The 25,475-nt window shown below is 35.3% G+C and overlaps 2 protein-coding genes across 13 annotated transcripts; one reads left to right on the top strand and one right to left on the bottom strand.

The window, feature by feature from the left end:
- Positions 1-412: 412 nt before the first annotated feature.
- LOC110621054 (myb family transcription factor PHL7) lies at positions 413-6,085 on the top strand. Of its 3 annotated transcripts, none has more exons than XM_021765091.2 (7): positions 413-803; positions 3,003-3,233; positions 3,750-3,826; positions 3,975-4,017; positions 4,116-4,164; positions 4,389-4,458; positions 5,218-6,085. In XM_021765091.2, the coding sequence occupies exons 2-7, from the start codon at positions 3,014-3,016 to the stop codon at positions 5,758-5,760; spliced, it is 1,002 nt and encodes a 333-aa protein (XP_021620783.1). In that variant the 5' UTR covers positions 413-803; positions 3,003-3,013; the 3' UTR covers positions 5,761-6,085. The 3 variants fall into 3 exon arrangements, with proteins under 3 accessions (XP_021620783.1, XP_021620781.1, XP_021620782.1); XM_021765089.2 differs by having other exon boundaries at positions 4,107-4,164; XM_021765090.2 differs by having other exon boundaries at positions 430-782; positions 4,107-4,164.
- Positions 6,086-6,246: 161 nt separating this feature from the next.
- On the bottom strand, positions 6,247-18,021 carry LOC110621053 (uncharacterized protein YqkD). 10 transcript variants are annotated; one of them, XM_021765084.2, is made up of 15 exons: positions 17,707-18,018; positions 17,245-17,415; positions 17,017-17,113; positions 16,837-16,918; positions 16,608-16,711; positions 16,144-16,270; positions 15,971-16,065; positions 15,599-15,722; positions 14,948-15,028; positions 14,127-14,225; positions 13,817-13,999; positions 8,132-8,275; positions 7,990-8,046; positions 7,134-7,271; positions 6,247-6,707 (listed from the first exon to the last, which is right to left on the bottom strand). In XM_021765084.2, the coding sequence occupies exons 3-15, from the start codon at positions 17,055-17,057 to the stop codon at positions 6,507-6,509; spliced, it is 1,476 nt and encodes a 491-aa protein (XP_021620776.1). In that variant the 5' UTR covers positions 17,058-17,113; positions 17,245-17,415; positions 17,707-18,018; the 3' UTR covers positions 6,247-6,506. The 10 variants fall into 10 exon arrangements, with proteins under 10 accessions (XP_021620776.1, XP_021620775.1, XP_021620774.1 ...); XM_021765083.2 differs by having other exon boundaries at positions 17,856-18,014; XM_021765082.2 differs by having other exon boundaries at positions 17,245-18,018.
- Between the last annotated feature and the right edge of the window lie 7,454 nt (positions 18,022-25,475).

Raw genomic sequence — 25,475 nt, 5'->3', positions numbered from 1 at the left:
GAAAAGCCGTTTTATAATTTAAAGCAATGCAAAATAGGCATAACTTTCATAATTAAAAAAAAAAAAAACAATAATCAACAGAAAACATAGTTAAAACTCGATTATTTTCCTTTGAATTTTTTTTACCATGTCTTATTCATTTATTTTATCATAATATAGTTAATTTTTATAATTATAAATAAATATTTTTGAATAAGTATTCTATTTTAATTGTGAAAACATTATAATGTAATTTTTATTATAAAAAAGGTTTTTTATTTAAAAATTTTAAAAACAAAACTTGATTACAAAAGAAAATAATAAAAAACATAAAGTTATTTTTTAAAAAATTTAATTAAATTTTAGAAAACGTAAAAAAACAGGAGAGAGAATTGAATTAAAAATAATAACAGCAGTTCGAGGCGGAAGAGAGGTATCGTCGTGTTTGAGGGAAAAAAAAAAAAAAAGAGGTATCGTCGTGTTTGAGGGAAAAAAAAAAAAAAGGAGGTATCGTCGTGGAGGGCAGGGGTGGGTGACTTGTGCTGCTGTTCCTTCTCATTCCTCAATTCATTTGGGTCAAGTCTCCTTCTCTCTCTCTCTCAAACACAATCTCAGCTCCCTCCCACTCTCTCCCTGTCCCATTCCTTTCCCCTGATTGTCTACCCAACTCCTGAGATTAACATCCTTGATTGTCTACTCAACACCTGAGATTAACATCCTTGATTGTCTATTCAATCTGTAACTTAAGCAACATCTGTAAAAAAAATACAATCCATAAGCTCCAAATTCTATGCTTTCACGAGATTAGTCTAATATAGATATGGGTACGTGTCCTTTTCCCCTTTCTTTTATTCCCTGTTTATGATTTGTGCTTTTCCCCCTTCTTTTCTTTCGTTGATTGTATTTTTCATTCTTTTCGTTTGGTTGGGTTCCTCAGTTTTTTACTGCTTCACGTGCACAAAGTTCTGTACTCTTTATGTTCTAATTCTCTCTTTTTTTTGTAACCCTAATTTCTTTCTATGTTTTCTGATGCTGCTTCTGGTTTAGTTATTTTTTCTTCCCCTGTTAGTAATTTTATTTATATCAGGGTCATAGTTTATGCTGCTGAACGTTGCTAGCTCCGTGCTTTCTTTTCCTATGTAAACATACTCTGACCTTACTGCATTCAAAACTTGGGCCAAATGATCTCTAATCTTCGTTACTTCAGCTTGGTTCTGCTAGTCATACTTCCCAAGTGTATCTTAGTGTATAAAATTGCTGAATTTTAGATTATCTACATTTTTAACTCAAATCACGCCTGTTTCCCAAATACACATGCAACAGTGTGGAACAATCCTACTTTTTTTTTTTTTTTCTTTTTTGGTACGAGAAAAGATCCGGTACTTTTGCATATACATTCACAATCTCGCTTTAGATAACGCTGCACTTTTATTATATTTAATTTTATCTAAATCAGATAAATTGCTACATATTTTATTGTGGTGCTTTCTGAATGTTAAGTAGTATTGTTATTTTATGTATTACAGTTTTGCAATAGAAAGAGAAGTGATCAAGCTATTGTTAGCCTAGATATGATTGAGGTTTCCCAGAGCACACACGTTAGGTACCTAGGAATTAGGATCTGTTACAAAGTATGGTGAAATGAGGAGGATTTCAACTGGAAGATGAGTGAAATGGAAAAGTGTGACAAAAGTTCCATGTGATAAAAAATTTTTACAAGAGGTGAAGGAAATGTTTTATAGGACAAAAATTTGAGCAACTATGATGTATGGCAGTGAATGTTACGCAATGAAAAAATGACTCTTTTATGTGATTGTCATGGTTAAAATGAAAAGCTACTATGGATATGTAGAAATACAAGGATGTGGCAGATGAAGAATGGATGTTGTACAATGACAAAAGTGGAATCTATTGAGGAGAAGGTTGGGCATATTGAATTGTAAGAAACTGAGAGGTGAGCTAGTATGATGTGCAGGGAAGTTATGATTAATGGTTTTGTGGCTATAGATCTTTGAAAAGATGCGTATGGAATGGCACAATGGATTCATATAGCAGACACCAACTGGTTTGGGATGAAGCTGTAGTTGAGTTGAACATGAAAGCTTACTCTAATATTGAAAGTAAGAGTTGCTTAATATAATACAAGGTTATAGATATATGTTTGATTGTTATGGAGAAAACAATGTTCTACAGAAGTTTTGGGTGCTCTTACAATATAACTGCTAAGTAGCTGCAGCAGGAAATATAGTTCATTGGTGAAATACTAGGTGGTGTATAAGGGCACAGGTTTTATTTTATATTTGTATGATTAAATCTATATTAAGCAATGCAATTAATTAATTCTTTCTGACATTGTGCCGTTCATTGCTCTTGAGCATGTGGCTTCCAGTTTGTTTCTGAGAACCTAATATGTAAAATAAAGAGATGTTTCAACATAAATATTTAAGCTTATGGTATATAGATATGTATTTTATTTGTCTGAAGCTTATGGTGTATGGAAGCATGGCAATGTAATAGTGACAATTTACTAAGCAATTGGTTGTAACCAAGTGGTGGGTATGGAAAAGAGTTAAGCAGGTGATTTTCTGGCCGTTTGATCAGTGGATGTCCTGTTTTAGTAGGTAACTTGTATCTAAGCTGATTTTTTTGTCATCGTAGTTAATGCTATCCTGGTTGGGTCTCTGTAACTTTTATCATTTTTGCATTTTCATATTTGTTCTTTACCATTGTGATTAATGGCTGAGATATATGATCCGTAAAAATATTTCATCCTTTTTTTTATATATAAACATTTTGTTAGCTAGTACGAGCAAGATTTCACATTGGGGCGAGTAGATCTTAGATGCATATTGAATTGGCAATTGCATTTAAATATGACATGCTCATTATATTTGCAACATGAAACCCATGTTAGTTACACTCTACTCTTCTTTTTCTCATTTTGGTTGATATTTCAATATGTTAGCTTGTTAGGTGCATCATTATATTTATTCTTTCTTACCTTTCATTTTTTTGGTTTATAGATGAATGACTTATGTATCAGACGAAGAGCATTCCTAGTTCAACTTTGGTCCATTCATGCTGCTCATTGGTTCATGGTCAGCATTTAGAGTGTGGTGCTAGTAAAATGGAACCCATTAATGGAGGGAATAGTCTCAACAACCCCAGTCTCGCTTCAAAGCAACGACTGCGTTGGACTCATGAGCTTCATGAACGCTTTGTCGATGCTGTGGCACAACTTGGTGGGCCAGATCGTGAGTTTTCTTCACACCTGTCTGATTTTTTTTTAAATAAAAACTTCCAAATGTTATTTTTCGATATTATTAATACCATCCATATCATCAGTAAATTCCAAAAGGAACTCATGACTCACACAATGAGCCCCTGCAATGAAATTCACACACCACTGGCCACTGGCCAGTTTGGTTGTTTCCTGACAACTTCTAGCTGTTATAATGGATGGTAATTTCTTTTCGTACACGGAAACATCAAGTCTTATGCTGTTGCACACACACAAAGCAGAGATGAACATGTGTATGTTTTCATGTGTTTTCTCCTCCCCCCCTCCCTCTTTCTCTAAGTTGAATGGTTGTTAATTGCAATTACTGGAATAACCAATTTTGAAATAATGCTTGATTACTTTAATGAGAAGGTTGATCCATTCGAAGCTTATTTATTGGCATAGGACTGTAAAGAAATTTCACAAGTATATGAATATATCTGGGTGTTGATGAGTATATTGTATAACATTCCAATGTTTTTCTCTCTAGGGGCCACCCCCAAGGGTGTTCTCAGAGTCATGGGCGTGCAAGGTCTAACAATATACCATGTCAAAAGCCATTTACAGGTGTGTAAGAGTTGATTGTTATCCTAATTAGAAATAATAACTTCTATGTTTTCTGAATTTCTTTTTGGGTGATTGTGGAGTTCATATCTTCACTTTATTTGCCTCTATTTCCTATCCTTTTATGACTTTGCTTTTCTGACACATCCAGAAATATCGACTTGCAAAATATCTTCCCGACTCTTCATCTGACGGTAAGTGCAACTGGTATCCTCTGTTCATATGTGACCACATGTACGGTTTCTCGTGTAACTTTTTTCTGAGGCTAATTCTATAATGGAAGGGAAAAAAGCTGACAAGAAAGAAACTGGAGATATGCTGTCCAATTTGGATGGTTCATCGTAAGTGGAGCTACACTTCTCTTTTGTGTTTTTTCCTTTATGATTTGTTTAACTAGGCCATGTTTAGATTTTTGTGAAAGTTTTAAAATTAGAATATGTTTGTACCACACAGAATCACATGGTAGAGCTTAAGCCATTGAAAATTTTTCTGATGTGCTATTTAGATTATTTGGAGTGATCAATTCGCAACTTGATTTAGGAAATTGTGTTCTTAATGTTTGCAGTGGAATGCAAATTACAGAAGCACTCAGGCTGCAGATGGAGGTGCAAAAGCGACTGCATGAGCAGTTGGAGGCACGTTTTTTCTTTTCTATCTAGTATCCAGTAAATTAGTTTTTTTTCTTTTAAGCTTTTAGAAATATGGTTATCAGTATCAGTTGAAATTGTAGACCCTGCATGAATGCGGAGAAAAAGATTAGTGATGGTCAGTTGAATTTTCAATGGTATATAATAAATTAATAACATTAAATAACTAATTGAATTCTTGGAAAATTCTCACCTAGGATTGGTATGTGCCTGTATTGCAAAAGATTATCACTTTGATGCATGTGTGGGGCTATATACTTGGTTCAAAAAAGAATTTTTCTATCATTTGTTGTTATCTCATTTATAGAGATGCTCGTCTTTTCTTCTTCGTCCATTGTTTTATTTTAGAAGTGATCCTTTTTGTGAAATACTGTAATCGCTGTGCATTAGAAGATTAAAAAGAAAATTTGGAGAATGCCTTAGCTATATTATGATTAATAGTGGATCCAATCCATCAAAACCTTATCAATGCAAACAATCCTCATAACTGCTGTGTGTTTAACTGTGTATTCTTGCATTCTGTTTTCACTGTTCATTTCCATGTATGAAAGGAGATATATAAATTGCCATTAGCTTTCAGGTGCACAAAGTTTCATTTTTTAACGTCTCACTTTGGTGATGTTTGTTGAAACTAAAAAATTGTAAGCAAATGCACATTGGTCTTTTTGGTTCTCGTTGGTTGGTAGTAACTATGCTTGTATCATGTTGGTGTAAGTCTTACAAAGCATTCTATTTTGAATGCAACAGGTGCAGAGACAGCTACAGTTACGCATTGAAGCTCAAGGGAAGTACTTGAAGAAGATAATTGAGGAGCAACAACGACTAAGCGGAGGCCTTGGAGAGGTGCCTGGTGCAGGGGTTTCTGCCCCAGTATCAGGTGATAATTTCCCAGAATCTAACAGCAAGACTGACCCAGCAACCCCTGCTCCAACTTCAGAGTCCCCCGTTCAAAACAAAGCTGCCAAGGAGTGTGCCCCAGCCAAAAGCCATTCTATTGACGAATCATTATCATCTCGCCATGAGCCATTGACTCCAGATTCACGTTGTAATGTTGGTTCCCCAGCTGAGAGCCCTAAAGGTGAGAGGTCAGCGAAGAAGCTACGGGCTTGCTTGGACACAACATATGCAAAACCAGAGATGATCTTTCCTCACCAGATACTGGAGTCAAGCTTAAACTCATATCCACAACCACATTCTATCTTCCGGACTACGGGGCACTTTAATCCTTCATCTGGGTTATCTGTTGGAAGTGAAGATGACATAGAGAAGGTTTCGGGCAATGATCATTAATTTTGGTTGTTACACGATGCCTGCCCTTGATGGCTGTTATCATTTTTCTCTTCTGCGTAGCTTCTAAAAATATGTTCTCAAGCGGGTTGAAGAACCCATTAATGTTAGATTTCACAGATGATTAGGTTCAAGGACAGCTGTTCATTTATTGTAATTCCCTATTGACTGTCAGATGCTTAAGGCCGCTCATCTGGAAGCGGATATGCATTGTGAATGGAGACGGGTTCTTAGGTTAACATATGTACAATAGATCTCGATGCATCTGTTAGACTCTGGTAAAGAATGCTGTCATTAATGATGCATTGTAATTTGATGTGCAGGCTCACGAATTAGAGTGTGGACAAGACTAGTGCTTGTGTTGTTAAAAATTAATAATAATGGTATAAAATCATGGATAATCAGGCTTTGCAAGTTTATATTCAAGTGATTCTGCATCATTGTTCTACTCTATAATGTTATATCACTTATCGATTCTGAACTGAGCCCTTCAAAAGTAACCATCAATGTTTATATACTGTTGGATAGGGAAGTGAATCGCAGCCAGTTTTGAGGGTATGGCACTTGCAAATGCAATCTTGCAGGGTTCTCTACCCAGCTGAGAGAATGCCAGAGACCCAATACTGTGGGCATTAACAAGAATGGCCGAAATGCACCCAGAAAAGTGCATATGGCCTAAGATGGAAGGTAATAATTAAACATAACCTGATAGTTAAAACTATAAATATGTTCCTATGGTACAGCAGCAGTCATGAAGAACAATGTCTCTGATGATTTACTCGCTTTAGAATGCAATGGCGCAGCCGCTTACTAAAAGCCTCAAGCCTGTCAAATTTCTCACCCTTGAGCTTCTTTGCAACTGTAGTTTTCTTCTTTTTCTTTTCTTCTTTTGCTAGGTTTGGGTTCTGTTGTATGCTTCTTAGAGGAGTTGCAAAAGCCTTTAGAGTCGTCTAGGTTAAAAAGAAAAACAAATCATCACTTGATTATAAAGCATTATATGTACAAATTTGCACATAAAAAAATGTGATGCTGATTAGTGAGAAGCACGAATTCTTTTAACAAGATCAGCCCAGTACCCATAATGTAATACTTAATAAAAAAAGGGATAGGCTGAAATGACAGCCATTATATGCAATTCATTAATGTTGTTTGCTTATCCGCTCATGCCTCTTATAAGAACAATCTCAGTATCGTACTTTCTTTTTCCAAAATAAAATTAGACAATATGTAAATCATGGCAAAGGCGCACGTGCAAGCACACATGCGCACACTCAGAAAAAGCACTCCCTGGATGCAAGTGTTAGTAGGCTCATAAAATCTATATGTTGAAACTCAAATGAACACATGAAAACATGTATGAAACAGAGGAGAATGACCTCTTGGCTTTTGTCAGTAGTTCTGCATTCAGCAGATGATTCCTCATCACTGCCTCCAAGGGAAGAGCATCTTCCCCAACTCTCTCTATTTGAGCTGGTATATGAACAACATTCCTCACTCTGACCATTTGGCTTATCCTGTGGAATTGTAAATCCAATACCAGCACTAAAACATCAGTGCCAAAAAGAATAAAATTGCTCTTAAACTTGGTGCAAACCATCTTAAAAATTCAAGAACCACAATCAAGAATAGGGTGGAAAGTGCATAAAGATTTAACTGAACCAACACCAAATCTCCATGCATCGAGGCCGTCCGCATTGCGGTTCCATTTTATAAGCTCAATTGAAAAAATATGGATAATAACATATTAGTCATCTGCTACTAGTTGTGGTTACAACTACTTTCGGCAAACTAACCCCTTGGACGCCTCAACCAACTCGTACTGTCTGATGTGTTGCAAAAATAATCACAAACTTAATGTCAACTCGGCATTGTTTTTTGAAAATTTGAGATGAAAATTGCCCGATAAACTTTTAATAGATTCTATTGCTTTTTGGAAACCGGTTGCCTTCACCATCAGGTATGTATAACCAGACTAAAAGATGACTTCTTTTGAGAAAAAAAATGAGTTGGGGGAGGCTCCTTTTGGAGAGAGGAGAAGGGATTTGTGGGATAGTAATTTGCTATTCAAGTTCAAGGCTGAAAGCTGTAAATCTGCAACTTCTTGCCTTAAAGGAATGGAAGATTCTGAGAGGCAGAGGCAAAACAGTTGCTGGTATGTTCATTTGTTAGTTTTTAACTACATGATAGACCAAATATTTTTTTTTCATGTTCAATGATTATTATGAACAAAACCTGCAACTTTGATGGTTCGTCACTGCTGAGCCTATCACTTTCATTGACAGGAGAGTCCTGCATTATCAGCATAATAACACATTTCTTTTATTTCATAAAATAAAAGGTAAGCATAATTGAGGAAAGAAGACAAGCTGCATACCACTAATATACTAGTAACAGGCATGGTCTCGTAAAGAAGTTCACTAACAGGTTTCGTGGTTGGAAAGCTAGGAGGGGCAGAAGATGAACTTGCAGCATCAGTAAATGCAGAACGGAGGCCTGTGATTATCTCACATAGGAGGCTCTGGGAAAAAGGGGCAAAAGTTTTATTAGTCCCTTGATAAAAATATTTTCAATAAAGCTTGTGTTTTTCCTCTGCATTGTCCTAATATAAAGGAGCTAATTTGTGCTACCAACGCCTTTTATTCAGCAATGAATTGCGGACACCCAAACTCATGGATATTTCTGATGGAAGTAAAAGCAAAAAGATTCAATATAATTGCATGTGATTAAGAAAAATGAAACTTGAAGTGCAATTTTCATTAATTCTTAATTCTAAATGTCACATTCTAAAACCTAAGGATAGAAATAGAGTCGGAGTTAAAATAAGAATGACCAGTAATAATATTTTAATATCATTCAGCTGTAATAACTAAATCATAGAAAGACCAAATAAGAAAACAAACATATTTTAAAATAAAGCATCTTATGTGATAAGCAAGTCGGAATCAAGTCACTTTCGGAGGTGCTTAAAAGTTTTTCGACATGTTAACTTGAGGTGCTTGTTAAAACTAACATGCCTACCTATATAAAATGGACTTTTAAATATTAAAAGTATAACTTTAATAGGTCAATCTATGAATATTAAAAGTTTAAAAACTAAATTGAAATATGGGAAAAAGTTTAGTAGGCTAAAGTGTGAAAGCAGAAAGTTTAAAAGTAAATTTCAAGTTTGATCCTCTATTTTTTACACCTCTTCACCTAAACCCTCTATGTGTCACCTAAATATATAAGCAAGACATGACTAAACATGATGGCTGAATCTACACCAAAAAGAAAAGAAAAATTATTGTATTATTTTCTTCCATTTTCACCATATTTCTCCATGAAGACAAGATTTTCATTCAAGCAAATCCTTTTCTAAGTGAAATAACCAACAAAGAAACCATGGAAAAGGAGGAAAGAACGAGAGAAGTTTAGGTGCTTAAATGGTAAGTGATAGAAATTGAAAATTAAGTTAGCCAAACATATTCTTCCATGCTTTTAATCAATTTTATATTGTTAAATGAATTAAAACCCCTATTTTTCTTATTTTTGTATTAAATGAAGTACATCAAAGAGGAAAGGCAAGGAAAAAAAGTAGCTAAGGTGTACCTAAAGCTTTTGAAAAGAATTGTGCAAAAGATTTAGTGTTTGTATGAATTTCTGTTTTTTCCTTTGATTTTCTCATGAATATATAAAATTAAAGATTGATTTTGATTGCAGGAAATGTTTCTTTGATTGTACGGACGTATAATATGAAAGTTGAAATGATATTTGAAGACTTAAAGCAAATAAATACAACATGGGAGCTAAAAATGCAAAACTGGCAGAATAGGTTCCAACAGGACAGTATGTGTTGGAAGCTTCATAACTTATTGTGTAATCATTGAAATTAAGCTTAACATATACCAAATAAAAGCTGAGACAAAGAGCTAAACTTTCATGAAATGACTAAATATGTAGCTAAGTGTATGTAAATTGCTAGTGAACCTAAACTGATCACAGGGGTAGTGCATCCGGAACAATCTCTATCACTTAGATCATAACCAATTCTTTACTCGTTGAAATGAATTAAGACCAGTGCTAAATGAACCCTGAGAAGTATACCTAAAACTTTGTAGAATAAACTTAAGCTTGAATCTGTATGCAGACAATATGTTTTGTTAGACTAAAACCAGATACCAAAACTGTACTTATTAGAATCTGATTGGGCAGCTTGCAAAGAAAAATTCATAACTTAAATTAGAAAGGTCAAAATTAGATGTAATATATCTTGTTAGAAAGTTAAGATATAAATACACAAAATTCATGAGGGAGGAGTCTAATTCTGTCCATAAGACACTTAAAAATGTCACACAAATCTCAGACAGAAAAACAACATAAAACTAAATATTGATCTAAAAGGGATTGACATGTTAGTTTTGCCACCAAATTATGCACGTGCAAGCTTGACGTGCTTGCTTTACGAACGTGCTAGCTTAATAAACTAAAATTTTACACACATGTTCTTAATGAAATAGCAATATATTCATGACTGAATATAGTTTATTACATACACATGTATGCTTTTAAGAACTCATTTTATCGACATGTTTGCTTATAAATGTATAATTAACATATTTGTTTGTTTCAATATGTTAAACATTTAAATGAATAATTTTAGAACAAATAAATATTTAACATGTCAATATGTATTCTTGGCCCTAGTAAATCTCAGTGAATCATAGACAGAATAAGAGCATAACATGTCATATACAATTTAGTAGTACTGCGCCCTAATAGACTACATGATATGATATTTTTGACACACTATGTGCCATATAATTTCTCGGCTTTTGAGTCGTACAGGCACAACATTCGGCCTCCAAGCCATACAGTGTGACACTTTGTGCTATACACACAGTTTTCCCTTATCTAGCTAGTTGATCTTGCTAAGGGTTTATAGGGGACTAAAATTAACTATGCAACGAATTAATACCTTACAAGCATGCATATAAGATGGTTAGCATGAATGACCTTACATGTATACAACTATATGATTTAATTTGATCGCTATTCACCCACAAACATATAAAGTTTCTACTCGTTTAATAAAATGAATTTGTTGTAACTGTCATGTGTATTTTTATTTATATTTGAACAAATATATTATTATTCTCCCACTGGGTATAAGCTCAGTGCATTGCACTTATTCATGTGCAGGTAATAGATAAAGAAAGCAATAATCAAGAGGTCTGATTCTGCATCAACATGACACGGAGACATCGTAACTAATTATTCACAAGTTTTATACATAAATTATTTATGTTTGGCATGTACATAAGTAGTCCACCAGGAGTCTATAAATAAGTGTTGAAAATAGTAAAAATATAAATTGATGTTCTGAGATCCAGAGAATAGGGTTTACAGTAGTTGTGTAAGCTTTGCCGGGGAGGAAGGTATTCCTCCCCCTTTTATTCCTTTCAATTTGTTTGCTAGTGACGCCTAATGGCCTCTCTGCTATAGTGCCACTTGTCTATGTCACGCGGGTCCATACGTACGAAAATGTCAGAGCCCTTCTCCATGCCAGGCGACCATTTAATTCCCCCGGCGCACAGGCGGGCAGGGCTGCGAAGTGACTGGGCCTGCTGTCCTTCCTTATGCCACGTCACCGGGCTGGACTTTTCCTTGCTGGACCTAGGCTCGCGGGTGACCCGGCCTGCCCCATATGCCTGGGTCAGGGCTGGAGATGCTGGACCGGTCGTTCAAAGAAGACTTCATGGGCTTAGGGCCGGTACTGTCTTCTTGGGCCCGGCCTTACCTTGAGGTGGCGAAGCCCGGGGGTCATCATAAATCAATATGTTTACTACTTTAAGTTAATATGTTCTATTTATGGATTTAATAGTGTGCATTGAGTAAATATTGAGAATTTATAACTGTTTTCCACAGGGATAATTGCTGATAAACAGAGGAGACTCTTGCAGTTTCTCCATTTAAAATTATTTTTGTGAATTAATAGTATTTAAACAAATTAAATAACAATTGATAATGTAAAAGTCAATTTAAGTCTACCTATATAAATGCATATAGTATAGTATGTGGGATCCTTTATTGAGCTATTTTATAGACGGGCAATGGGTGTTACGCTAAAAATTTATTTTTATTATTTTTTTCGCTTTTTGAACTTTCTATCAGAGAGTTTTGATTTGTTTGCTACATAGGAAAAGTTATCATTATTATATTTTTATTTTAAATTTGTTAAAAATATCCCATATATTATTGCTAATTTTAATAGGAAAGGATTAGTCAAGTTCTATAAACATCTATATAATCTAGTATTTGAGGATTTGATTAAAAAGGGGAAAAAACACTTCTTTCTTATACTTCTCTTCACTTTGCATTTGTGGTTTGTTAGGTTGTCTTACAGTTTCACTAAAAAGAATGGCATTCATAGGCTTACTCCCTCCTTTAAAATGACAGCCAACAACTCTCCTTATATATAAATAAAATCTCATTAATCCTAGATGAAATTTAAGACTTTGCTTATCAGTTAAATGTCCAAAAATATATATACGCCTGTAATCCTTATAATCTTCTTGATACCAGGAATTTAATCCTTCAATTCCAGAATTTTATATTTGCACTCAGATCAAAATAATTGACCTCTATACCATAATCTCCATTATCTTTATGCGTTTTCTTTGTTCTGGAGGAAAAAGAAGCTAGAGACAGAAAAAAAAGCACATCAAAGATAATGGAAATTTCAAATGAGCAAGATTAGTATAACATTTAGTTTGAACAATAGGCGAGTGAGTATGCAATTCACGTAAATTATGGACTTCCATAACTCCAGAGATACTGCTAGCCCCATTCCATAGATAGTCTCCAGCTTGATGCTACTTTCTGAAGAAAGAAAGTCAAACAAGCTTTTATGCCTTCTCACTTGTACAGTTCTTACTTCTTAGTTTAAGATTCTATACATTCTAAGCTAAGGACAAGTTCAATTCGAAGGGATGACAGTTAAGAAACAAGAAGTCGAGTGATTATTTATTCATTTAGTTCTTAACCTTAAATTTGAAAAGTTCAGCTGCGGATCATTCTATTTAAGAGTCCATAAGTTTCTTATTCAGAAAATTTTCTATTCAGAAAATGCAGAAAGTTATTATTATATAAAGATGTGTTCCCTTCCTAGTTATAATGATTAATTACACAAGGACAGAAAACTGTAGTTGAACTTTTATACGATTACTACAATCATGACTTATTTGGTTATTCACAAACCAGCCATACAATCCTCCTTATATGACAAGATTACTCAATTCACTGCTTAATTTTAGGTAATGCCAACCAATTTTAAACCTAACCTTCTTGCTTCCCAGAATTTCCAGTAACTTGTTAGCCTCCCTTTTTGGGATATCAAATCCCAATTGATCAAATTCTAAGGTCTCACAGAAAGGCTACATTTTAGAAATTAGGAAGTAAATGTCCATTTTCTGTAGAGCCAAATGGGACCCAATTGAAACATAATCCTACTTTCCAACAAAACAATAAATCCTAAAAACACCGACTTTTGTACCCTAACTCGCACAAACACTAAATGCACATACTGAATCTACCCTGCAATGCTCTAAAAGGAGGCTTTGAATTTCAATTCACTTTCTGACCACAATTTTACTTCACTTTCAATTCCACTTAATATTGGCTCCAAAAGCATTATAATTTCAAGGTCATTAAAAAAAAACATGTGCTTTGATACTTGAATTCTACCCCCCACTATAGTGCAAAAATAAAAAAGCATAGTTAACAATTATTTATTAGATAACATATAAAACCTATCCAGAGAATCACAGACAACAAAACCTTGGTTGCCCTATCACCAAGTAGACTAGAACTTGCCATCATCCCCCCCTAGGCATTGAGCATCTTACTGCAATATAAAGTTGAGATGGATAGACAGAGATTACAAGTACAGACATGATAAGATAGTGGACAAAAACAGGAGGAGGATGCAAACGACTAATTACCAAATCAGCAACTGGATTTACAATGTTAATATTCTAATCTTTATCTTCTTCAAAAAGCACCATACATAAAGGGAAATCACCTCATCTGTGACATCACCAACTTTCATATCGCCCAAATTGTAATACTTCTCAAGCTTACTTGAAGAAGCAGAACTATGAGGAGGGTGAAGGACATTGAAGAAGAAAATGGAAACTGAATCATAATAAAACTGGGGTCGAGAGGAGTTGTGATCACCATCAAACTTTATCATATTTTTGTCCCCCTGAACAGAACCAGAAATCTGGTTAACTTCTCAGAAATAAGCAAATATGTTAAGAAATCTGGTTAACTTCTCAGAAATAAGCAAATATGTTAAAGAGAAATGTAAGGTCTTTGGGATGATGCATTACTGCATAGGACTTAAAGATGAGGTCAGAGTGGTGGGACTGAATGAATTTGTCCTCACTAGCATGTCCGAATAAAGCAGGAATGAATGTTTTGGGTGCAACCTGCATCAATAAACATTTACACGTTTTTCCAATTATGAATCATATTAAAGCTTTTCTTAAAGCCACAACCATTAGAATTAGTTTTAAATTTAGTAATCCAATTCAAGTCAATAAATTTATTATTGTTAAATCAAATGGAACCTTAACCATAAATCAAAATACACCCCCCCCCCCCCCCCCGTGTCTCTCCTCTCCACAATGAACCCAATTCAATTCCTCCTGGGGCTGTCACATTTGGGCAACACCATATTAAAGCACCTAGATTGTGTAAAAAATGTTGAAGGCCTCTAGAGAAAAATTTCTAGACAAAATAGAACCCTCACAAAAGAAGGGGGAAAAGCTCATGAGACTGTTACATTCTGAGAAGTCAGAAATGGTCTAATTCATGCCACTCCATGCTTTTCCTCCTACTACAAATCATTCTTGAAGGGAGGGAAGGAGTAAAATGGGATATTGACTTAAAATTAATATTTTTAACCAATTCAACAATAAATAAATAAAAATCAACGGAAATTGAACTGCTAAGATTGAAACCACACAAAAAGGTTGGGACAAAATTGATAAAATTAAAAAGATTGGTTAAGATTGATAATTTGTTAAAAGGTTATGATTTCTTAATCATTCAGCAAAAAAAAGTTCCTATTCAGTTTAAGTTCAACAGCATACAAAATCAACATTCTCAACAGAAAGCAATTTATCTACACTCAACAACAAATTCAAACCTTTAGGCAGTTAAGATCCATAATATCAAATTTTGCTTTCTTCTGAATTATTCGCCGCATGTACTGTACTGCCATCTTAACCTGATTCGAAGTTAAGGCAAAAGAGTTCATTATACAAGTAGGCATCATGAACACAAAATTCAAAATTGCAGTTTACCTACCTCATATTTTAAGATTACATATGTATACTTAGCTTATGTAAATAGAGACGGAAAACTCAATAAATTTTCAGAGGCCATTCCATGGGAGTCATCAAAAGATGCAACTATAGATAAAAACACTGATAAAATATAAAACAGCATTGGTCTTCAAAAGTTACAAACCTAAAAAGAAACATGTTTACACAAATTTCATATTGCATATCAAAGTGTTATGAACTTGAGAACTGAAAATGTGATTCATAACTATCCATCAGAAACCAAAATAAAGATCATTAGAGAAGGCATCAATAAATTGCAAAAGCATCTGAGAGTTTAACTGCCAAAAATAATTCAAAGAGGATAGTAAATAAAGGAAATAGCATATGAAAGGCATTGCCTTTTGTTTTACTCTAATTATTGCTGAGTTTACTAAGGAGTCACTTCAACTCCCAACATTTAAGAGCATGTGTCTACAATGCTTCCTTTGGTTTTATGAGAGAGAGAAGCATACTGTAAATTTTGGAAGCCGAATTTTGTACACATCTACAAGTTCCATCATTAGATCAAATAAATTAGAGAATGCACTATCCAACACCATTCCAGCTATGGATGGATCTTCTGCTCCATAGAGAAGGCTGCATCATATTTCAGAAAGACTGCATATAAGCTATATAATGAGGTTAAGAGGGCAAAAGCTAACATACTAGAATGTAGGCTAGCATCTTGTATTTTTCATAATGATAGAAAGCTAAAAAAACATTAAATATATCACTTTATAACATGATCTTGAGCATCCCATAATCCTATTTAAGAAGCTAAAACCTTTAAACACTCCAAGAAAATATTGAGTCGGAAACAAGTAAGAAATGAATGATCTGAGTACCAAGTAACTGCCCCCATTGATCGCCCCCAAAGGCCTATACGTGATATTTGCTGATTGCTTCGTAGATATGAAACCACAACTTTGAGGTCATGCCTCTGTTAGACAAACAAAAAGAATTGAGGAAGAGAGAAAGACAAATTTGGGTCATATGACATTAGTAAAGAGAGGAATACCTCATGCCAACCAAGGCTAACATATTCACCATCAGATAAGCCAGAACCCGAAAAATCAAGAGCAAAAACAGTAATATTTGATGGTAGAAGAATTACTGCAGCCTCATTTGCATCTGCCCTGCATCCACTGCATTATTGTGCAAGATGGAAGTAGACTAAGTTTCTGCCTCTATTTATAGTAAGCACTCTTTGAAAAAAATTTGATCTTTCTTAAAAGAGGTCGAATGCAAATTCATGATCTTCATAGACAAAAAAAGGGGGGGAAGAAAAGAAAAGAAAGTATGTGTGTGGCAAATGAATGAAGAACATATTATGTGTGTGGCAAATGAATGAAGAACATCATGTGAACAAGTATATAGCACTTTATCAATAAAGATATAAGCTATCTGTACATAGAATTATAAATATGCAAAACTATACGGAAGTATCCAATGAAAGAAATTTTCTCAATGACCATCGTTTACCTGTTTCCATGGCAGTATATAACACAAGGAAGAGGAGTGTCTTCAGGAAAAGGTGATGGCACATAGTGGCTACACTGCAAGGTATGACCCCTTGCATTTGTAAGCTGCAAATAATGAGAGCAGGAAAATAGCAGGCTTCAAAATCAGCACAGAGTCTGCATACATTGTACTAAATGAGGGGGACAAAGGCAAAGGGTACAAAGTAGTGTGAATTGATGTGCATACTTGCCTCCAAGTCTTGTCTCTTGTATGCTCTACCAGCAAGAGTGAAATCCTTCTCCCATAAATACTGATCTGGGTTATAGTCCGCCCTATATGTCCAGCACAAAAACGGCATATAGAAGCATTAGATAAGCAGTAGCTTTACGTTTTAAGGATATATATCCATAATGTACGAGCAAAATAAAACCTGGGAGGGCGAATAACAAAATTGATGAATTGATCAATCATATCCTAGAGTGTCGCTTCTGATAGGGCATCTGTAGGATCTTCCCGTTTAATAGAAACTAAAGAGATAGAAGAGCATAACCAGTGAGAACGCTCAACCAGCATTTACTCTCTACTCTACCATATCTAATTATTCTCTTGGAAGGGGAATGGATATGTGTATAAATCTGATTCCTCTAAATTTACATACAAATGTCAGGAACAATGTAAGGAACAGAAACCAAGAAGGAAGTCCCTCCAGGAATGTGGGGGAGAGTTCTCTTCCCTTGTGTTTGGACTTTGGAATTCCAGCAGCTTGAAATTTGGAATTGAAAACTCAATTCAACTGGTGGCGCTAGCCTTCATCTTCCACCTTCATTTCCTACAAATTTAATAAACCCCGGGAAAAGGAGAGAGAGAAAGAAAGAGAGAATCACTAGTTACTGGTTGCAAAAATGAATAAGCAGCATAGCTACATAAAGATAAGCACAAATAAAATGCACATTTTCAAAAGAACAAAGCCAACAAAATTTCAGATCTCAAAACTATAAAACTTCTGAGCACCCACTAAAAGAATGAAAGTTGATGTTTGACTCATGAATTATTCTCAAAGATAAAACTCAATATATTTGGAGGAAGGAAAAACTTTTAAGAAATGGGGGCGCTTCAAGACCTAAAATAACAGGTTCCTTGTCAACAGCAATGCAGATTGGGAAAAGCCCAATAGGGGGAAGAAAATAGTCGACGAGAGATAAAGAGGGGCAGGCAAACAAAAGAAGAAGAAGAAGAAGTTTTTAACTTCCTTTGACGGCCTCTCCTTACTTGACCAGAAAATGGGTGTCGTCGGGAGCTGGGCATTGGAAGACAGAGACAAGAGGGGCCGAGGCAACAGCTGCGACACAACTTTCCTTTTTCTACTGGAGCTTTTTCTCCACCTTTTTTGTTCGTTCTTTTGTTTGTTTCTCCCTCTAAAATTTTTCTGCTTTGCCCAAAGGAATTTAAGATAAAATAAAAATGACAAACTTGTTTAAATGTACCCATCAACCTACCTACTTTAACCGTGTTAACGGCGATACTCACTGGTGTTTACGTTTGGGTGTGGGAAGTGTAATTAATGGAAAGAAATAAAAAAGAATGGTAAAAAGTGAAAAAAAGTTTAGAGGGATTTAAAAAAAAACTAATTCAACCATACAACCAGAGTTAAGTACACTAATATTTAATTTTTTATTTAAATTTATCTTTTAATTATTAAAAAGCTTAATACAAATATTATTTATTTTTTTCTCTCATTTAAATTTATTTAACTTTTTAATAATAATTTTAAAAAATAAAATTTAATATTTTTGCCCCTTCAATATAATTTAAGGATAAATTTAATATTTTTAAATATTTAAAGAAAAATATAATTTTTAACTTTTTTATCAAGGGTATATATTTATTAATAATGACTGATTAAGTCCATAAATTACAAATTATATGTAGAACAAATCTAAATCAAATTTAAACAAATATAGATATATTAAGAGAAAACTCACTGGCCTAACATCAGGCTAAGTACACCAATCACTACCTATTGAGTAACCAGCAGTAATGCATTATATCGAGGGCTTTTTGTAAAATAAAGTTAAAAATATCTATATATTTTTTAAATCTTGATCCGCGAGAAAATATTTTTCGAATCAGGGTTGATATCTATTTATCATCGTATTATACTATAATATAAGATCCGAACTCGGTGGCTCCTGATCTAAATATTAATCCTGCTGCTCTTGAAGGTGAAGGTACAAGTGGTGACCGTAAACCATATAGAACTCGACGACCACGTGAAAGAAACGGACGTCCATATGGCACGGGAGAACACTTGGGACATCATTAGCATTATTTTTCTATTTTATTATTTGTAATTATATTATTTTATTTTTATTACATTCCGTAATTTTAATTATTTATATATATATTTTTAAATTTTTATGATTCATAAATATTTTATTTATTTATTTATAAATATAATTTTAATAAAAATAATAAATTTTATAAATAAATATAAAATATATGATATTATTTTTAAAATAAATATAATTACAATGTTATATATATATAATTTTAATTATTAAAATAAATTTATATACAATTATTATTATTATATTAAATGATTAATATTAATATAATTTTTATAATTATATATATTTTTTATATATAAATAAATAAATAAAATTAATATAATATATATATGAAACAAATCTTTGGATTACCACACTTGTGCGGTAATTTAAAAATTGAGAAATTGATTCAGATCTTTGCAATCCTCTTAAAATTTGCTTAATATTCTATCGCATTTTTATTTTGCGATAGAATTTTTATTTTAAAAAAAATTTTAAATCAAATTTTAACGCACTTTAAAAGTGTGATAAAATTTTCTTTATTTAAAAAAATTTTATTTTTGAATTCATAACTCTCGCCGCATTTTATAAATGCGGTAGGGGTAGGCTCTACCGCACTTATAAAATGCGGTAGAGGACCGATTCACCTTATTCCGAAAAATATTTTCTCGCGGATCAGAATTTAAAAAATATATATATTTTTTAACTTTATTTTATAAAAAGTCCTTATATCGACCACCTTCTCTAGTCTGCAGTAACACAAAACGATAAGAGAAATGCACATGTAAGACCAAATTTAAAATAACAGAGCCTTTAAACATTGAAAAATAATTCCATCTCTAAGTTTTGCAGTAAAATTAAATGGAAAGCTCTATACGACATCAACGATCTTTAGGGGTGCGAACTAATAGAAGCAGTTGGTTATAAACCCTTGAGATTCCCATTTTCAAGGCGTCTTACATTCCACCACAAGATTGTAGCGTGCGACAAAGCTTAATTGAGATAGATGTATTATGGAGAAGACCCATAGAATAAGTTACAAAGGAAACCAAGATCCTAAAATACAAACTCTCCTTCCACTAAATTGCACGACTAATATTTAAAAAAAATATCTCATCCACCTGAAGAGGCGGAGGAGGCCATACAGGTGAGGAGTAAGCAGATAATGGGATCAGAGAAAACAAACCAATGAGAGATAAAAAAATCTTTCTCTGAAAAATAGAGAGAGTTTTGATAGATTCCGGTTAAAACTTTTAAATAAAAAAGAATGAACAAAATTCTACTTGGGGTGAGAATGGACCTTACATAGTTGTTTTGTAGAAAAATAATGCCTGCCATTCTCATAATCTGAGGAATTTAAATATTATGCAAATAGCAACAACTTTTTCTATTTCCTAGGCTACGTTTCTAAGAAGTGGACCACATTAGAACTGAAAAGAAAATGCAAAGAACTGAAAATAAATACTAAATTAAATCTAACTGCAGGCAAGAGCATGCCCACGTCCATTCTTCATTTCCGCATTCCCCATATACATGAGCTGTATGTACTGCATGATGACTTGACCCACTTAAGCCACTAATCATAATATTTCAGATTCTTTATAGGCACCCTTAAGGATTTTCGTGGCTTATCAATACCTTCCCCAATAACCTCAACCTTGTCCTCAAGGTTGGTAGTGAACAAGCTTTCAGTGATCTCACGTGTGTCCTTCCAGGTGACATCTTCTGGTGGTAAATGTTTCCACTGAATTGAGCTTTGTTCCACAAATTTAGATCCTCTCTTAATTCAGTGGGTATCTAACATGGTTTTAAATAACGGTAGGCACATATATAATGGGTTTTGGGGCGTTACCCATTATTCCGTTATACAACGGCCCCTCCTGATTTGCAGGCGTAACGACCGTTACGTAACAATGTTCATTACTGATTGTTACATAACAGTAACGGCCATTATCAATAATTAAAATTCTTTTATATTTTTTATCTTCTGCTCTCTATTCTCATTTTTATTAGTTTATACACTTTTCAGCAGCTTCAAAAACTATAATTTTTAAGTTTTCTCTTCCTTTTTTCTTTCAAATTTCAATCTTTCGTGCATATTTATCGTATAAACTTGAATCCATTATAAACTACTCTATTTCCAAATTTATTTATCCTAAAAAGTTAGTTAAATTTTATCTATTTTAGTTTTTAATTGTTGTTTTTTTTTCTTATTTTTTTGTAAATTTTTGTGGATTAAAGTGTTAGTTTTGAGTTAAAATTATATTTTGAGCTATTAGTTTACTCCATCTATAAAGATTATGTTGATTTTTCTTATTTTAAATTATATGATATTTAACTTAAGTTAAATAATCTATATTTTATATATTTATATTTATTATGCATTTGTATATATTGTTCTAAATTAAATCTAATCAATATCATTTTATTTATGAACTTTGCAAGTTATTTTAAAAAATTTGCGTAGCACTAGGCCGTTACCATTACGTTACGGTTGTTACTGGCCTGTTTTCATTACCCGCGACTATGACCGGCATTTAAAACTATGGTGTTTAATAATGCCTCGGGTTCAAGCAACAAATCTCCATCTTCAGCTGTTGTCGATAATGCAATACAAGTAGTGTGTGTGGCTCCTAATTGCTTTTTAAGAAGAGAGGCATGAAATATCGAGTGGATTTGCTTGCTTGTGGTAGTTTCAACTTATAAGCGACCTTTCCGATTTTATCCACAATATCATATGGTCTGTAATAGTGACTTGCTAGTTTTTGGTAGACTCTTTTGAACACAATATGGATGAAGCTTCAAATAGTCAAAGTCTCCCATCTGTACATAATTATAAGAGATTACATAATTATAGACTAATTGATTGATAGATGATTCTTAGGAGTTGCCTTAATAAGACCTTGTAATTTGTATATGTAACGACCCCAAAATGGACCGTCACCGGCGCTAGGATTCAGGTCGGCTTAAGGCCGCCAGAACCCGTAGCAAGCCTGCTATACTCTCTGTGTACCTGTAAATCTCATACATGATCATACATTTTCTGTGAAAAAAATAAAAACTCTTTTCTCTGTACCAAGGCTTAACCTGTGCATGCACTATCTTTGTACTCTGTACTCTGTACTCTGTACTCTGTACTCTGTACTCTGTACTCTGTACTCTGTACTCTGTACTCTGTCCCCCTGACTAGAGCTTGCTCTAGATGGGTTAACTCATACCTGTTAAGCCTGGTTTTTCACATACTCTGTAAAACATATACATATACAGATCATGTACATAACAACAGATTTACAACACAAGTTACTAAGTCAAGCACATCTGTAACTGCATTAACAACTAGTACATCTCTTTAACATTACATGCCCACTCTACACTATTACAATTCTCTTTACTCTTTTTGGTACTCTGCTGATCTCCTCTCTACACTGTACACTGAACCTGCAAAATTGGGTTAAGGGAGTGGGATGAGCTCCATAGCCCAGTGAGTAGAACAGTAAAACAATTCATTAAAATATGATCTCATGGAATGCACCATATCACAACCAAACCACATCAAAGGTAAACCTGTCACCACATAGTCCCAGTAACTCTGTGCCAGGGCGTAGAATCGAGCACCTGGTCTTCCTGTCATATATGTATATGTGTATATAACACCTCTGTACTTACCATTGCCAGGGCGTAGTCAAAGGCTCCTGGTCTTTACTATAACTGCCAGGGCGTAGTCAAAGGCTCCTGGTCTTTACTATACCTGCCAGGGCGTAGTCAAAGGCTCCTGGACTTCCTGTCTGAGACTATTGGATCATTCAGCATTCACCCACATCAACAATAACTATGCAATGCAACATATTCGTGGATACTAATGCAATCAACCTATTGCATAATCATGATGCATGAGATATGCTAAAACATTCCATTGTGCAAGTCAAAGAGTTAAGTTTAGTTCCACTCACCTCTGGCTATCTGGACTGACTGACTCTGCAGGCTCTGAAAACTCTAGAGCAGAACTCACTGCTGCTCTCTCTGGTTCCTCTGGTCTGTACCTATACAGATAGACTGAAATGAGGGACCAAACTAGCATATGATTACTCTATTAACCTCCCCAAGAATCCCCTTAAACTCACTCAACTATCCATGCAAAGCATGCAAGAGAAGGCTGGACAGAACACTTTCGGCGGCAGGTTCGGCGGCCGAAAGTCCTCTCCAGAGATGAAACTCAAGCACCTTCGGCGGCCGAACTTCCACTTTCGGCTGCCGAACCCTTTCGGGGGCTAGTTTCGGGGGCCAAAAGGCACTCCAGAGACGAAAGTCTCTAACCTTCGGCAGCACCTTCGGCGGCCGAACTTCCCTCCAGAGCCGAAAGTCCAAAGGCTCGGGGGCAAGCTTGGGCAGCCGAAGCCACCTCCTCACATCGCCTTAGGGGTTCGGCGGCCGAATGTGCCTTCGGCGGCCGAACCTGAGTTCATCAGCAGGGCAGAAACTTGCCCTGCCTCTCGCCAAATGCACCAAACTCCACTCCAACTACACACCACACTTCCTCCACTTGCATACACTCATGTATATGCTCAAAGGGGTCAAAAACTACCTAAAAACCCTAAAAACACAACACAAACAACACAAAAACAAGCTTTATGCACAAAATCAGCAAAACCTCACACAAAACCCTATTCATGCATCTCTTTCTATACACCCCATAAAACCTTCAGAAAACATAAAAACAAGCTCAGGATCTTCACTTACCTTGTGAAAACAAGTAGATGAAGGATCCTAACGTGGAGTTTTGGAGCAACTTGCCTTCAAACTCTCCAAACTTCACAACTTTGAGTTTTTAGCTTAAAACCTTCAAAAGATCATAAAACTAATCAAATCTTTGCATGATTTAATGAAAACATGAAGAAATACTCACAAAGGGCAGAGGTTCACCTCAGCAAGTGAAAGAAACAATGTTCTACCGCTTCAACCGACTGAGGGCCATTTATAGGTGGCTGGCCAGACCACCTTCGGCGGCCACACGTGAAACCGAAAGCCATGCATGTTCGGCGGCCGAACCTCAACTTCGGCGGCCGAACCTGGCTTTTCTGCCTTGGTAATTTCACTCAAAAACTCAGTTCTTTATGCATAAAACTTAATGAACAGATCAAAACATTTAAGAAAAACATAAATCAAACCCTTCTAGAGACTTCTGACATCCCGGATCCCACCGGAAAGCAGAATTCCGATGCCGGACTCCAGCCGGGTATTACATTCTCCCCCCCTTAAGAACATTCGTCCTCGAATGTCAAACAACTAACAAATACAAAGGAGGAAAAACTAACCTCAAAACAAATATGGATATTGCTGGAGCATAGACTCTCGCGTCTCCCACGTACATTCTTCTAGATTATGGTGGTTCCATAGGACTTTCACCATTGGGATTTCCTTGTTCCTTAGCTGTCTGATCTGCGTGTCCAGAATCAGCACTGGCTGCTCTATATAGGTGAGATCTGTATGAATCTCCACCTCAGGCTCACTCAGAACCTGATTCGGATCTGACACAAACTGCCGTAGCATAGAAACATGAAATACCGGGTGAATTCGTGCCATAGAAGCAGGTAAATCTAGCTTATACGACACATTCCCGATCCTCTGCAAGATCTCAAAGGGTCCAATGTACCGTGGAGCTAACTTACCCTTTTTCCCAAAACGAACCACTCCTTTCATTGGAGACACTTTTAGCAATACCCAATTACCCTCCTGAAATTCTAACTGCTTCCTGCGAACATCTGCATAACTTTTCTGTCTGCTCTGCGCTGTTCTGATTCTCTCTCTGATTACGGGCACCATTCTACTGGTAATTTCTACTAACTCTGGCCCTGCAAGAGCCTTCTCTCCTATCTCTTCCCAGCAAATAGGGGATCTGCACTTCCTCCCATACAAAGCTTCATAAGGAGCCATCCCTATGCTAGCATGATGGCTGTTATTGTAGGCAAACTCCACAAAGGTAGATGTTGCCTCCAAGAACCGCCAAAGTCTAACACACACAGTCGAAGCATATCCTCTATGGTCTGGATGGTCCTCTCTGACTGTCCATCAGTCTGTGGGTGGAAAGCAGTGCTAAACTCTAATCTCGTGCCCATCGCACTCTGCAGACTTCGCCAAAATCGGGAGGTAAACTGAGGTCCTCTGTCTGAAACTATAGACACTGGAACTCCATGTAATCTCACTATCTCATCCAGATAGACCTGTGCCAACTTATCCACAGAATAGTTACTCCGAACTGGAAGAAAATGAGCAGATTTCGTGAGTCTGTCCACAATCACCCAAATAGAGTCTATCCTGTTGGACGTAGCTGGTAAACCCACTACAAAATCCATGGCTATGTTCTCCCATTTCCACTCTGGAATTGGTAATGGGTTAAGCTGTAACGACCCGGAAACCGGTACCCCTTCTAAGATACTCCAAAGGGTTATCATCTGTCTCAAATTTGGGAACATCCAACCTCAAATAATCTGTCAGCTGCACCATACTTTCTCCAGGTGAACTAAGCTTAGGTGTTTGGATAACTGGGGCTACTGGTTCTACTGGT

The sequence above is a fragment of the Manihot esculenta genome, chromosome 8 (assembly GCF_001659605.2).
Source record: "Manihot esculenta cultivar AM560-2 chromosome 8, M.esculenta_v8, whole genome shotgun sequence".
NCBI classification, from domain to species: Eukaryota; Viridiplantae; Streptophyta; class Magnoliopsida; order Malpighiales; family Euphorbiaceae; genus Manihot; species Manihot esculenta.
The sequence above is the reverse complement of the archived record's forward strand: the minus strand, read 5'-3'. Positions and strand labels throughout refer to the sequence as shown.

Excerpts from the sequence above, each read along its gene's own strand:
- LOC110621054 (XM_021765089.2), top strand. The coding sequence starts at position 3,014 with ATGTATCAGACGAAGAGCATTCCTAGTTCAACTTTGGTCCATTCATGC. Across the intron at positions 3,234-3,749 it reads ACAACTTGGTGGGCCAGATC|GGGCCACCCCCAAGGGTGTT; the intron begins GTGAGTTTTCTT and ends TTTTCTCTCTAG. Across the intron at positions 4,018-4,106 it reads TCCCGACTCTTCATCTGACG|GGAAAAAAGCTGACAAGAAA; the intron begins GTAAGTGCAACT and ends CTATAATGGAAG.
- LOC110621053 (XM_021765082.2), bottom strand. The coding sequence starts at position 17,057 with ATGATTGATCAATTCATCAATTTTGTTATTCGCCCTCCCAG. Across the intron at positions 16,271-16,607 it reads ATATACTGCCATGGAAACAG|TGGATGCAGGGCAGATGCAA; the intron begins GTAAACGATGGT and ends ACAATAATGCAG. Across the intron at positions 16,066-16,143 it reads TTAGCCTTGGTTGGCATGAG|AGGCATGACCTCAAAGTTGT; the intron begins GTATTCCTCTCT and ends TTTGTCTAACAG.